This window comes from Stegostoma tigrinum, chromosome 4, assembly GCF_030684315.1.
Source record: "Stegostoma tigrinum isolate sSteTig4 chromosome 4, sSteTig4.hap1, whole genome shotgun sequence".
Classification (NCBI taxonomy): domain Eukaryota; kingdom Metazoa; phylum Chordata; class Chondrichthyes; order Orectolobiformes; family Stegostomatidae; genus Stegostoma; species Stegostoma tigrinum.
Genome location: NC_081357.1, coordinates 38,620,908 through 38,636,280, shown reverse-complemented (window position 1 = coordinate 38,636,280; position 15,373 = coordinate 38,620,908). Strand labels below are relative to the sequence as shown.

The 15,373-nt window shown below is 38.9% G+C and overlaps 1 protein-coding gene across 2 annotated transcripts in view; it reads left to right on the top strand.

The window, feature by feature from the left end:
- ibtk (inhibitor of Bruton agammaglobulinemia tyrosine kinase) overlaps positions 1-15,373 on the top strand; it is a 120,617-nt gene that overhangs the window by 81,479 nt on the left and 23,765 nt on the right. For both annotated transcript variants that reach the window (XM_059645277.1, XM_059645276.1), the window contains 4 exons: positions 2,771-2,831; positions 5,582-5,709; positions 9,138-9,250; positions 13,889-14,037. In XM_059645277.1, the coding sequence (XP_059501260.1) occupies positions 2,771-2,831; positions 5,582-5,709; positions 9,138-9,250; positions 13,889-14,037 (451 nt within the window). The remainder of the gene's footprint in view (positions 1-2,770; positions 2,832-5,581; positions 5,710-9,137; positions 9,251-13,888; positions 14,038-15,373) is intronic.

The following is a 15,373-nucleotide window of genomic DNA, read 5'->3' as shown; positions in this document are numbered from 1 at the left end:
AATGCCAGGTGCCAGAAAGCATTTATGCCACAGATGCTGGTAATGACCTTTTTGAATAAGAGAAAGTCACTTTCCTTTTGACATTCAGGCAGACCATAGTTGCTGAAATTCCACTATAAACATCATGGGATTAATGTTGGCCAGAAACTGAACAATATAAGCCATAAGAGATAGGAACAGGAGTAGGCTGTTTGGCCCCTTGAACCAGAACTCCTCATGTCTACTTCCTGTCTATTCTCTATAAACCCTTGGTTCCTCTATTGATCAAGAATCTATCTCCGCCTTAGATTCTGAAGGCAGAGTCCTTGCATAAATTTGTGACAAGGAGTTTCAAAGAATCTCAGCCCTCTGAGAAGAAATTCCTCATCTCAGTCTTAAACTGGCACACCTTAATTCTCACACTGTAGTCTCAGACTCATCCATGAGAAGAAGCATCCTTTGAACATCCACCTTATGAACATCAGGATGCTAGTGCCAAAATTGGGAAAGTTGTCTGTCAGACTAGTCTGCAGCATCCATCACTAAGAGTGGCTAGCCAGTCCTACTACTGGCTGAGTTGTTGAATCCTAAAAGATGTAGTTGCTGACTGTGGTAGATGGTGAATGACCTGGCAACAGTAAAACAAATATTTCATAGATGTGGACACTGCACAGTTTTTGTGGTGATGAAGTCTTGTTATTCCATTGACGTGCCACAAATATGGTAGACCATCATTTCATCAAATGATGTAGATTTTGAATAGTTCTAGCAACTCAAGTGGGCATCCATGAAGTGTTTTGGTCATCAGTAACAGCAGAATTGCATTCCAATGCAATCTGTATATCTCCACTCAATCATTGCTATCAAGCTCATGGAATCAATCCTGATTCAATGAAAATTGCAGAAGGTTTTACATGGAGCAACACCAGGTATACCAAGAAATGAGAAATCTTGTGAAACTATAACAGTGGATCACTTGCATGCCGAATGGCAAATGCAGCAAGTGATAATGGACAGATCTAAGTGATCCATAATCAAATGGATCAAATCTGCACTCTACTGTCAAATCCAGTTGTGAACGATGATAGACAATGAAAGAATTCATTGGAGGAGATTCCACAAATATTCCCTATCTTCAGTAGCATATATGGCCTGGTGGCTCAGTGATTACCACTGCTGCCTGTCAGCACCAGGGACTTGGGTTTGATTGCACCCTTGGGCAACTGTGCAAACTGCACATAGACATTCTCCCTGTTCTGTGTGGGTTTCCTCTGCATGCTCCAGTTTCTTCCCACAATCCAAAACTCTGCAGGTAGGTGGATTGGCCCTGCTAATTTGCCCATGGTACCTAGGGATGTGCAGACTAGGTGGATTAGCCATGGGAAATACAGGGTTGTGGGGATAGGTTAGGGTTGTGTATCTGGGAGGGATGCCCTTTGGAGGGTTGGTTTGGACTCTGGGCCAAATGGCCTGCTTCCACATTGTAAGATTGCTATGATTCTCAAGACCTCTGAGTATAGGAGATGGAACATTTATGTTGCAGTTGTAATGAATGTTGGTGAGGCCATCTTTGGAGCACCATGTATAGATTTTTGTCCCTTGCTATTTGGAAAGATTAACTTGGAGGGGGTTCAGAAAAGATTTACTACAATGTTGGAGTAAATTACCACAGATGCTGGAATCTGTGCTGAAACAAAGTAAAGTGCTGGAGATCGCAGCAAGTTGGGCAGCATTCATGGAGAGAAAGCAAGCTAATGTTTAGAGTCTGGATGACTCTGTATTGGAGCTGACGTGATGTGCAGAGGGGACAGCGTTCATGCAGTAATTGAGGGTGATTATCAAAGAATTGGAGACACCGAATACTGCAGTGGCTTTGGGCCCTGACATCATTCTGGCAATAGTACTGAAGATCTGTGCTTCTAGCCAAGTGGTTCCAGTTCAGCTACAACACTTGCGCACACCTGACAATGTAGAAGATTGTCTGGGTTTGTCTTGTGTTCTTAAGCGGGTCAAATCCAACAAAGCCATTTACTGCCCCATGAATCTACTCTTGATCATCAGTGAAGTGATGGAAGGAGTCATCAATAGTGCCATCAAGCTGCACTTGCCCAATAAACTGATCATAATACTCAGTTTGGTTTCCCCCAGTACCACTCAGTTCCTGTCCTCCTTGCAGCCCTTGTTCAGACATAGTCAGGAGTGCTGAGCTCTACAGGAAATGAGAGAGTAACTGCCCTTGATATTGACATTGCATTTGACTGTCTTCAAGGACCTGCAGCAAAATTAGAGTTAATGGGGGCCAATTTGAAAAACTTTCCATTGCTTCGAGTCATACCCAGCACAGAAAGAAGGTTGTGCTTCTTAGTCACTTAACTCAGCTTACATGAGGATTTCTTTTAGGGGAAGCCAATGTGCTTCATCTGCTTCACCAACGACTTTGCCTCCATTGTAAAGTCAAACGTGGGATGTTTGCTGATAATTGCACCATGTTCAGCATGATTCTTGATTCCTCACATACTGAAGTGATGCATGCCCAAATGCAGCATAACCCAGACAGCATTTAGCCTTGGATTGAGGAGAGGCAAGTAGTTCTAATGCCACACAGACTATCTGAAACAAGAATGCATCTAAACTTTGGCCCATGACATTTGAATTAAACCTGTCACCCTCCAATTCAATTATATGCCTCCACAAACTTCTCCAAAGGAGTTTCGACCCATTGTATAGAAAGTGCAGTTATCTATTTTAACACCTACATTCCGAAAGAGTTGCTTCTGATTTTTAATTTCAGATCTCTGGACATTCTTAGTGATGAAGTACTGAAGGAACTCTCAGTTGCTTACAGGAATATGGTAAGAATTCTCTGACCGAATGCATTACAAGGACCACTACAGGATAAGCTTCCTTATTGGATTGACTTGCACCATAACCTTATTAACCATACTGTCTTGAAAGCACATTATTTTCAGGCATAATGTGATAAAGTGTCCCTCAAAAGAGCTGTTTGTCAAAGATATAGGTGACATGTATCTATGTCTATGGGTTGTACTTGTTAATGCTGATTTATAAAAGGGAATAGAAATAAGAAATCAAAATGTTCATTTATTTAGTGCCATTGAAAATGCCCCCAAGCTTTTTATAGCCTGTTCTCATTCTTATAAACCAGGAAACTGTGACACTAGCTTGCATATAGCAAGGTCACGCAACAGCAGTTAGGCAAATGACCAGATGATGTCTTTTAGTGGCGTTGGTAAAGGGATACTGGCTGACCATGACACAAACAGAAATCCCTTCTATTTGAATACTGTGGTAGGCTCTTTTGAGGTTCCTGAAGAGGATAGATGGGTCTCAGCCTAACGGGTTCTCCAAAAGACACTATTTCTGCCTGTTCAGCCCTTGGTAAGTCCTGTGCTAAAATACTAACCTGGATGTTGTCCATGTGTTTCTGTGAGAGTGAACATTGAACACTTAATCTTCTGGCCCAAAGGCAAGCACCCTTTGGCAGTACCTTTCAAAGCCGCAACTCGGAAAAGCAAGGAAAGCAGACAAATGGAAACATTACTGCTTGTAGACTCTCCTAGTTGCGTCCAATCCTGCCTTAGAATGATGTCAGTGTTTTGTTGTCAGAGTCCAATTTCTACAGCTTTCTTCTTGACATCGCTGTAGGTGTACATACACTACATGAATTGCAACAAATCACAAAAGAGATTCAATATCACCTTCTTGAGAGCAATTAGGAATAACCAGTAAATGCTAGCCCTGCCAGTAACGCTCACATCCCATGAATGAAATTAAAACAGATTCCAAGCTGCAACTAAAATGAATATTGTCGCCTTCATTAATAGTATCCTGTTCTAACTGTGAATTTCTTCATGCTGAATGCTACCAAGCATAAATTGCTGGAGAAATTCAGCAGGTTTGACAGCATCTGAGTTGAGAAAGCTGAGTTAACGTTTCAGATTTACTGACCCTTCTTCAGAATTGAAGATCTTTGCCTCTGTGCCCTGAGTCCTCGCTATACCACAGACCCTTTTTCAGCTGCCTCCAACACACTCTCTCTAGCTAGACCCCTGTCGACATGATACAGGTTGCCTTAATTTCTTGGCCCCTCTCACCCATTGAAACCCAGCTCCATCTGAACTGATTGCATTCCATGTTCTTTGTAATCAAGCTTCCCAACAAAGGTGGCGTTATTATTGTCTGGCACATTGACCTTCACTCTTTGAAGGCTGAGCACCAGCTCTCGGACGACTCCTACTAACTGTGGACCATGACACCACCATTGAGCACTAGACTACAGTGCCCACGCAAGTCACTAATCACATGTCATCTGGTCCACTTTTTCACTTCCATTACCTGCCACACACACCCATGGCAGTACAATTTGAAGAAGGTGTAACACCTCATTTACTTTCTCCATCCTCCTTATACAATGCCCCAGACACTTCCTGGTGAAGCAGCGATTTACCTGCATTTCACTTAATCTGCTGTATTCACTGCTCACAATGTGGTTCCCTCTTCATTGGGGAGCTGAAATGCAGACTGCATGACTACTTCGGAGAACACCTATTTGCTGTTCACAGAAATGACCCTAAGCTTCTAGTTGTTTACCACTTCAATGCACCATCATGCTTCCTGGCCAGCATCTTGTGTTACTGCAGTGCTGTAGCAAAGTCCAGGATATGCTGGAAGAACAGCATCTCATTTTCCTCTTGGGGACCCTGTGTAGCCTTCAGGACTCAATGTAGAGTTCAATCATTTCAGGGCCCGAGTACCTTGTTCCATGTCCTTCTCCCAACCCCAGCACACCAGACCTTGTCATCGCGTGAGCTGTTACTATAACCAACTAGTAGTCAGCTACTCATGGTTTCCAAAAGCAATTATTGATTTTCCTAGGCTAACTATTATCCATTCCTTTTGTTTGCCCCACTGTTTTTTCTGCTCTCTGTCTCATGCTCACTCGTGCGTTCACATGCTCCCTCGTGCCCAGGACCCACCCCACCCTCGGCATATTATTAACCATTTCCTAGCTACAATCAGTTATGAAGAAGGGTCACTTGATCCAAGACAATAGCTCTTTCTCTCCACAGATTTTGCCAGATCCGCTGGGTTTCTCCAGCAATTTCTATTTTTGTTTTGGATTTCCAGTATCTGCAGTTCTTTTGATTTATTTGATAAATTTCCAAATATTACTGAAATAACCTGCACCACATTGAGTGAACTGTTAATCACATTCTATTCAGATTTATCTTTCTATACATTGATTTCATGGCTGGTATTGTATTTATTTTAACAACCAAATATTTTGGTTTAAACTTTGCCTCCAGAGAATTAAAATTAAATCTGTTTGATTATTTAATTTTGAGCTATGTTAAAAGATAACTTTAATGTTTGTACTTCTGATTTTTTTTTAATTTGGGAGAGAAGTAAAGGATTAATTTTGTTAATCCCATTGTTTTTCTCTTGTAAATGAGAAAAAAAATAGCAATACTAATGATTATTTTCATCAGCAGTTATAAAGTTAGGGATAATTTATTTTTATATGAACATTTGGTATGTTTAGAACACTTATTTCTGAAGCTTCAGTGTTTTCAAATTATAGATTCCAGCCATGCAGAAAAGGATCATCACTCCTTATCCAGGTGGTCCAGACATTAGCTTCCTGAGCGAGGAGATTGATGATAACTCCTTGGCCAGTAAAATTGAATTAGACTTTGAACCATCTTCCAAGTGAGTGATTTCCTTGCCATGTTGTGAGAATATCTCTGGGTTTCCTTCATCTGTGCTGTCTAAAAAGGGACGTTGCTACTGTATTTGTAACTGGGTTGATTATGACTTCTGGTAAATCAGTTCATAGCCAAATGTTTTCTTCAACTGCTTTGATTAAATATTAGCAGCCAGTACTTAAATGATTTGGAATTCTTTGCAAAACTCCCACTTGGATGTTATTAATGGTTTAAGTTGAGAAGGCAAACATGATACCTAAATGGCTTTAGTAAAAGCATTGCCATTAGTCACCTGTTATGATGCACACCATGCATTCAGCCTGTACCTTACTTACAAGATATTAATCTTTACTGACTGCCAGGTTATTAAAAAAACCAAGCTGACCACTTGAATATTCTGAAAATTGTTATTTTGCAAATCAGCAGCAATATTGACCTTGTTCTTGATGATATGTTTTAAAGACATTTATGTAAGAACAGAGAGTTGGAAAGTTTTATTGATCCAAGTACAATAGTGGTAATTCATGGTTGTGCGTATATTTACAAACTGTTTAATGCTTAACCCTTTTATAAGGAACTCTTGAGTTTGGGATTTCACTTTAAGGTAGATAGTCAGATTCATTTCTGATTTAGACCAGCTGAGGGAGCAGTAGAATTAAGTTATAAAATTTACCGATTGCCAAAGTAGCTACTTTGCACTGAATCTTCTGGATTCCTAATGAACTGTTACTGATAAGGTAAAAGTGTCAATATATTAAAGTCTTTTTAATATACATTCAACAGCAATTATTTCTTAGATTATAGTGGAAATCTTAAGTGATGATGGCAATGTAGCTGTTAGTACCTTTAGGTTTTCAGGTCTAAGTATTGAAAGACTGACTGGTTGGCTGTTTGACTTTTTTGAACAATAATTAGAACCAGTACCTGGTCTCTAATGAGGGAGTGGCACTGTTATCACATATTCATGAAACGGCATTGATGTTGGAAATCCTAATTCATTTTGTGTAGATGCTGGTATCCAGTGACATGGCACATAAGTTAATACTGTACTGCTCAATTGACGTATGTTACTGGGGAGGAAGGAGAAACTTCATGATAAATTATAAAGATAATACTGAAGTATTGAACTAAATAAAAAAGGTTTTTTTTATTAGCAAGATTGGATGAGGATAGATTTGTAAGTAGTAATGCAATCTCCTTTGCAACATGTGCATTGGTATATTTTAGAATATGCCTTTTCCGTTTTGTGGTCATGATGTTGTTCTGTTTTGATGGTGCTGACGTCCAATCTTGAAGGCCTCGTTTCAGCTGAACCCTTTTCTAATTCTGTCATTCTCCTGACTCCCATGAAGCTCATGAAAATATTGAGGTGATGATTCTTTTCATTAATCCTTTCTTTTCTTTCAGTCGGAAGCATCAACTCTTATCCATGTATCTGTGCTGATGAAATCATGGACACTTGCCACCAAATAACTTTAATATTTCAACTACTGACCTAACCCGTTGTAAAACTCAGCTTGTGTAATCCATTCTACACTACAGACAAAAGTGAATAAATGGCATGAAGAAGGGTGACCGGTGCAAACATGATATAGTAATATAAAAACTTTCCTTGACAGATCTGAATGTCAAGCAGTTGGTTCCTAAGACATAGCTTAAATGACATTGCACTAAATACTTTCCAATACAGGTAGTTCTGCTATAACGTGTTTTGTTAATGTGAATTGGCTGTAATGCGATTGATGAATAGTGGACAGTGTTTGGATAATGCAAACTTTCTACTGTACAGGTATAAAGGTGTTCAATAGCAATTTCCCTAAAACACGATTTTCAATAGCACAAGGTCACGCAAGAATGTGGCTATCGTGCAATAAGAGAATTACCTGTACATCTGAAAGTAACAGATTGGCCATGCTGAAATCCAAGAAAGAGACTACCTCAGGAATATATGGAAGAAACAAGTGACATGGGAGAAAGGCATAACTAATTCTTGGATCCAAAAATATCTGAACTGTCATAGTTGAGTTTTGGTTATTATCCAATTAAGTATATATGATGAAGTCACTGGGGGAAGATTTGCTTATTCTGTGATGTCACTTTACTCCGTGATGTAAAGATGTCACTTTGAAATATTGAAGGTAGAAAATGTGGTGAGCAGGGAATTAGAAAGAAATTACTGTACAGGAATAAATGCACTGTGCAGTTTTATCTTTGTTCATGTAGAATTTAAGTACTGTTGAACAAGGAAAGATGCTGTCAAAACTTTTCATCTTGTATTTATTAGGATCATTAGAATCACAAGGTTATGATTAAATATATGCAACTTCTAACTTGCAGAAGTGAGTCACCTTGCAAGCTTGACTGACAATTACATTAATAATCAGTAAAAGATTGTACTGATAATCGGGATTGTTTAGTAACTGTTGTTCAATTACCAAATCACAGCTAATGTTGGACGCTTTATTGAATTGTTTTGCGCACATGGTTCAGCTGAATGTGGTTTGTTGTTTCCTTTTGAAATTTGATATTTTTGCCATTCTGTCCTGATGAATGCACTGTAAAGAGTTTCAACTGCACACCTCTTTCTTTTTCCTCAGTTGTGCTTGAGTTAAACATTGCTTTCCCGACGTGTATCACGTGAAACAATAAACAAAGTACTATGCTTGTAATGGTAGAGTTGCCATAGTACTATCAAACCAAAGAGAGATGAGTAGTGGTGGCTTACTTTGGTTGCCATGTGTCAGGTGAGGGGAGAGTTTGAGAAGGTAGTGGTAACGGTCGCTATTAGTCATGGTAACCTCAGCCAGCGCAAGAATTGAATCCACATCAGTTTGTCGCAAACCATCTGTCCAGCTAAATGAACTAACTGACCCATGTATCGGGTGTTTGGGATATTCTAGAATAGATTTCAACATGTTTGAGGGTTGTTTTAATGGTACAGTTTCAATGATGCCTTTTACTGTGTAATTAATTGGATAACATCTCTATCAGCTTAGTGAAGTCTATAAGATGAGTTTCAAAAACACTACTTGAAAATTTTGCTCTTTGTAATGTAGCTAATAAAACATTTCTAAATGTAGTAATGTTTCTTTTTTTCATAAAGCACTTAAAAGCACAACATAGCTAGATTTCATGGGGAATTCTATGATTTTCCATTATCCAGCAATGAGATCACACTTTAGACATTTCATTTACATATTTTAATTATGTATCTGGACCCAGTTAATTTAATCTTAAATTAGCATTGTTACAAATAGTTAGCTTCCTGTGATTCCAAAGATCAAGTAGTTATTGTAAGTCTGCCTTTATTTTTAGGCAAGCAAATGTAGAGGAACACAAATTTATTCCTGTGCTTTTTGTCACAGCTGTGGTTTAAAGTAAAAGACAATTAATTTCTTCCCCCCCCCCCCCCCCCCCCCCCCCCCCTTTCAGAGAAACTCTTCTCAAAAAGGCAAAAGTAAAGGCTAAAAAGAAGCAGAGACGACGTTCTGACAGTTCAGGAGGATACCATTTATCTGATCTCATTCAGAGTCCAACTTCAACAGGTGAGCAAATTGCAGCTAAGGGCTCTGGTTAGCCCTGCTGCCTCTGTCAGGGATCCAGGTTCAATTCCGTCATCGGGTGACTGCCTGTGTCGAGTTTGCATGTTCTCCCTGTGTCTGCGTGGATTTCCTTTTGGGTTCTCCGCTTTCCTCCCACAGTCCAAAGATGTGCAGGTTAGGTGGATTGGCCATGCTAAATTTGCCCATAATGTTCAAGGATGTGTAGATTTAGATGGGTTATAGGGGGACAGGCCTGGGTGGGATCCTCTGAAAGTCTGTGCGGGCTTGTACTGAAGGGCCTGTTTCCACACTGTAGGGATTCAATGATTCTGAGTATAGTGAGAAAGAAAATATGGCCCAAGCTGGGCAGTAGGTATCTGGCAGATACTGAGGCTATCTGGAATGCATAACACTTGCACAGTTTAAGCTTTAGATCTACAAAAGCTTGCTGTTGGACACAAAGTTCTTCTAGGGGCTAGAAGAGGAACCTGGTAGTTCTATCAGTTATAATCTTGAAATCTTGACTACTTTTCAGTGCAGATGGAACTGTGATTTGGAAAATCCCTGCAAGGATAGAGCCACAGTTGTTGAAATCTCCTTCACTTTTAAGTATCGGTGAGCACCTACTGAGACTTGCACTTGAATAACCAATGAAATCCATAGACTAACTACCTCCTATGAACCATAGTCCCGTGACAGGCCCACAAAGACAAGAGAGGAGGGGAGACAGATGGCTTAAGAAATAATGTTCCCTATCTGTAGTGTTTTAACCATGCTTTAATTATGAACAGCTCTAACATGCCACAAATCTTTCCTGACGGCTCAAAGCCATGATGGTGCTGAAGGTTTATTTGGTTCTTGAATTTTGCATATTTTGTTTTGTAGAAGATTAGTTAGATAATGCTGATCTGAGAGCCATGTTTTTGAGGCATTGCATAAATTGACTTTTATGACTGCAGCACAGGTTTGTATTTAAAATGTAACTTCCAGCAGAACTGTGTTTATTTGTAATTTTCAGTTCAAATTTTCTCCTTCAAATGCACTGAATCTTTCTGGGAAGTAGCTCAGGTGCCCAGCATTATTCTGGCCCGTGGCAATACCTAGCACGTGATCCTAGCATTCAATTTGGGTTGGCTGTTCGTTTGTGAAGGAGACAGCCAGTAGCCTTACATGCTTATCCACCGTTCAAACATGCACTGTTGAAACTCCTATTTTCCAGACAGCATTACTGAAACTAAGTAGATGCCTTGATGTCCCATAACCCCAGTAGAAGGAATCTGTTTCCATGATCTTCCAGCGTAATACAAGACATTTCTACTTGGCCTAGTTCTTGTATTGTTGTACAGTGCCTTTTCCAGGTAGCCTCTTGGGAGGTGTGATGATTTTTTTTTAAGGTTGTAATAAATTTGAAAGATTAGGATTTTTTACAATAATTAGATGTCTGTGGCATTACTTAGACTGGAAGAGCCCCCTTCTTTCTGCTAAGAACATAGAACAGTATAGTGCAGGAACATTCTCTGGCTTTTTTTGGATGTTTCCTGTGTAGTGGTATTTGAGAATTGTTCTGTCTGGAATATGTGGAAAATAGGACACAGTTTATTCTCTTCTGAATGAGGAAGAGGAAAAACTGTTGCAGTATTGGTACAACATGGCAGTTGGAACAAAGATTTTAGATCTTGCTTTGTGGGGAGAGCATAAGGCTTGTTGAGCATTGAGAAGGATTGCAGTTGGGAGGAAATATTAGAACACAGTCTGGGGGTTTGGGAATGAAAATTAAATTCAAGAACAGTTTTTCAAAGTACTCTGCCTTGGGAGCACCTACATTGTGGGTTTCGGTGTGATTTGGGTCCAGCTGGGGTGTTGCACATGAGTGAGAGGTCACCTTGCACTTGGGGAAGGAGAGAGTCAGCTGGTATCTAAATCTATTTGGCATCTTGACGACTGTTATTCAAAGAATTTTGAAAACTGATTGATATAATGCTTCTGTGTTACATCGAACAGAAGAAGAATGGTGGTGCCAGGAAAGGAAGAAGCTGAGGTCTGGGAGTATTGAAGAAGTGCATAAGGGCTAGGATACTGGAAAAAGGAATATCTAAGGTACAGGTCTTCTGGGAATGTAGCAGTTGAAGCTTTTCATATTGGTGTGGAACAGATTCTGGTGCACAAGACCAATGATGCAAAACAGGCAAAACATCGGGCTGGAGAAGGTCATTAATGTATATTGAGAGGATTAAGACATTTGTAGAAAATTTTGGTAGTGAAGTCCACTGAGAATTCAAACTGCAGTTGAATACTCCACATTGGTCCCTGGGTTCCAAATAAGGACTAGATTTCCCAGAGAACTCCAATACTTCCAAGTTGCTCTGAGTTTTAAAAAAAAATTTAATTAGGTTTATTTAATTTTTGAGCTAAAATACTTTCTTTTACTCTTAATTTTCAGAAAATTGGACTTCTGTAGAATTGTTTTGACAATTTTATTACTTAGTTCCTGTTACGTATCTTTAGGAACTGGTACCTAACTGGTGCCTAACTACTTTATTTAAAACCAGTTGGGAGATTTGCTCACTTTCCTTTGTTTACTTGCCCTTGTATTGCTTTTCATTTGTGTACTTGATCATTTGAATACTTCTTGATTTAAGCAATGTAATTTCATCCTATCTGGTTTTCTTTTTTGCCCTTTTTAGAAAGTTAATGTCCTGAAGTTGTACTTTACACCCTTCAGAAAGCATAATCTCTAATGTAATGGATGGATACTACCTGTTGTGTCCAACTTTGCAAAGACAATTAAAACTACATTTTGTAAGGTTTGCACAATGGTTTGTCGTTTATGCCACATAATGCAACTTGAACATCTAGCATCCTGGACGGTTAGCAATAGATTATGCAACTGTTTGACTTATGTAAGTTTGCAAGGAGTAATCCTTAATGTCCAGTATCCTTTTTTGACTATCCAGAGAAAGCTCTTGTTTCCTGCAATTCATACAAAGCCATGACTTGACTCTCAAATTGTAGTTGTGGAGGGTACAGCATGTGTAAGATGTTTGTTCTCTTGCATACTGGTTTATCTTTCTCACCACGTAACAGAAATATTCTCACAATTGTAGAGAATGTTTGCTGCCTAACTACTTTATTTAAGAATACAGGAACAAGAGGAGGCCATTTTCATCACTGATCTGTACTTGAACGTGACTCACCTTTTGTTCTATATCCCATTTATATAAAAGATTTTTATTTTTCTTCTAGTAGTAGAATCATATTATAAATGAATTGGAAGAAGACAAGTTTACTTGTGTATTTTGGAGACCTTGACTGTTCCACTGGACTTGATTTAGAGGTCCTGGTGCCAGAGATGTAAGGTTCTTGAAAAACAGCCCAGAAAGTTCAGTTAAGAGGAATGTAGGGAGACATCATGTTGCTACCAAACCTTTTAACTGGAAACTTCATTAAATGCTGATTAAAGTGGATTTTTTGATGTAGGACAGAATTAAAACAAAAACCCTAATTTAAAAAAAAATCTAGTATGGCCAACAAATGAATCTGCAAGTTTAGGAACTTGCAGATGTTGACATTCCCTTGTATCTGCATCCGTTGTGCTTCTAGATGATTGTGGTTATAGGTTTGGAAATTGCTGTCTTAGGAGCTTTGGTGAATTTCAGCAATGCTTCCTATATCTGTAGTGTGCACTGCTGCTACTGTGCATCAGTTGTGAAAGATGCAAATGTTACAGGTGTGTTGATAACAAATGGGCTGCTTTGTCCGGATGGTATCAAGCTGCTTGAGCTGCACTCATTTTAGGCAACTGGCTGGTATTCTGTTATAGTTCTGATTCGTTCTTTGAAGATGGTGCACAGGCTTTGAGGAGTCAGGTGGTCTGCTGTTGTAGCCGTAGAATTTGTATGACTTGTTCACTTCAGTTTCAGGTTACTGACAACCCAGAATGTTGATTGCAGGTGATTCAATGATAGTAATGTCACTGATTGTGAAGGATAAGGTAAGATTTTCTATTGTAGCAGATGGCCATTGCCTGGCGCTTGTCAACCTAAGCCTGAATGTTATCTGGGTTTTTGCTGCATTTGAACATCGACTGCTTCAGTATCTGAAGTGTTGTGAATTGTACTGCATGTTATACAATCATTGGCAAACATCCCTACCTCCTGACCTTTCTGATAGAGGGAATGTCATTGATGCAGCTAAAAATGGTTGTGCCTAAGATCTTGCTCAAAGGAAGTCCTACGATGTCCAATGGCACTGATCACCAACAAACACACAACCATCTTCCTTTGTGCTTGGTATGACTCCTGCTGGCAGAGTTTTCTCCGATTTTCTCTTTGACCGTAACTAGGTCACCTTGATGTCACAGTCGGTCAAAGCTTCTGAAAGAAGTCAGAAAAATAGTTTGAAAAATGACTCCTTTTCTGTTTGTCTCAAATTACCTATCAATACTAAGCTGTAACTTTGCTGGTTTTATGTGTTCCTTGCTCTTGATTTGGTTACTTTTGGGAAAAAATGTGACATTCTGTATGCTACAGATTTGTTTAAATTGTATTCTATACATTGAAAATATGGTTTATCCAGGGTTTCTCATTACAAGGAACATTTTATGATGGTCACTTTAAGATCGATTATTTTTTATTTTTGCAGATTTACAAAGACCTGCAAAAACTAATTCAGTAGAGTCCCTGCATGAGATGTTGATGTCTGATTCTGAAGGCAGCTGTGCTGGTGGAGTAACCAGCCCCAGAGAACTAGCTTCACCCGATTTATCTGCAGTCTGTCAAGAGAAATCTGAGGTTTGTGCAATATATATATATACAATGAATCATTATGGTAGTGCAATACAAAGCCAGGATAAAACATTCAAGTTTAGAACCACTTTTTACAACTTTGTAGTGCTTTAACACTCCTTTACTATTTCAATAATTTCTTGTTGCTCCTTACCCTTGTAGATTGATGTTGATGAAAAACCACTTACTACTAGCTGTCATTTTGTGTTTTGCCCTACATGAACATCACTTGTAAATTACGTTTCATCAACATGGAAAATGTTAGTCTCTTTGAAGAGAGTCACTTTTAAACTTTTTGAATTCTAATGCAAAATCATGATTAAATAAATATTGCAAAATTGTTGGGCTTCAGTCAGGATCAAAAGAATGAAAATAGCCTTAAATTGGCTATTTGAATAAATGTACTACTTTCACAAAACTTCTTACTTAAAGTACCACTTAATCTGGAAATTATATTTCTATACTACATAAAAAAACAGTATTCCTCACATGTAAACTACCCATTTGGCTATGAAAGCAAAAGAAACTCACTAAAATATATATTGAAACAATTATTGAGCGTTGCACGATGTTTAAAATATTTTCTGGATATAATCTTAAAGTCTGAGTAGTAGAGCTTTCTAATACTTGTTCTTATCATATAGTTCCATTTTATGTTTTTGACAAAAGTGTGTTTTTGTCTAGTGTTCATTTGTTGCACTGAAGTTAAACTAAAGTGCTAAAATGGTGCAAATTAAATTTCTAGATATGTGGCTAATGAATGACCTATGTATATCATGTAACGTTATTCACTTTTGAGGCCTAATGACATTGGGGCCTTTGAGGTACAGCGATAGTGTCACTACCTGTGACTCAAGAGACCTGTGTTTATGTCCACCCTCCTCCAGAGGTATGTCATAACATGTCTGAACAGGTTGATTTTAAAAAAAACTTATGTTACAGGGCTGATGTGTTGCAGTGGTAATGTCCCTACCTCTTAGCCAGATGGCCCACATGCAAGTACACTTGCTCCGGAGGTTTGTGATAATATTTCTGAAGAGGTTGTTTAGAAAATATTTTACACTGTTAAGCTAGTGGTGCACCGGTAACCCTTTTGAGTCTGGAGCTTCTGGTTCAAGTCCCGCCTGCTCCAGAGTTTTGTCATAACATCCCAAGACGGGTTCACTAAACAAAAACCCTACACAGTCTTATTAGTAATTGGCAGACTTCATATTGCTTTAGTTTCTGTGGATAGATATGTTTGATTATTTTCCCATTGTCGGGTAGATGCCACTGTAGTTACATTGGAACAGTTTTCTATAGTTGCAGTAATTTCAGAGCATAACCCCACAGCTCAATAGCC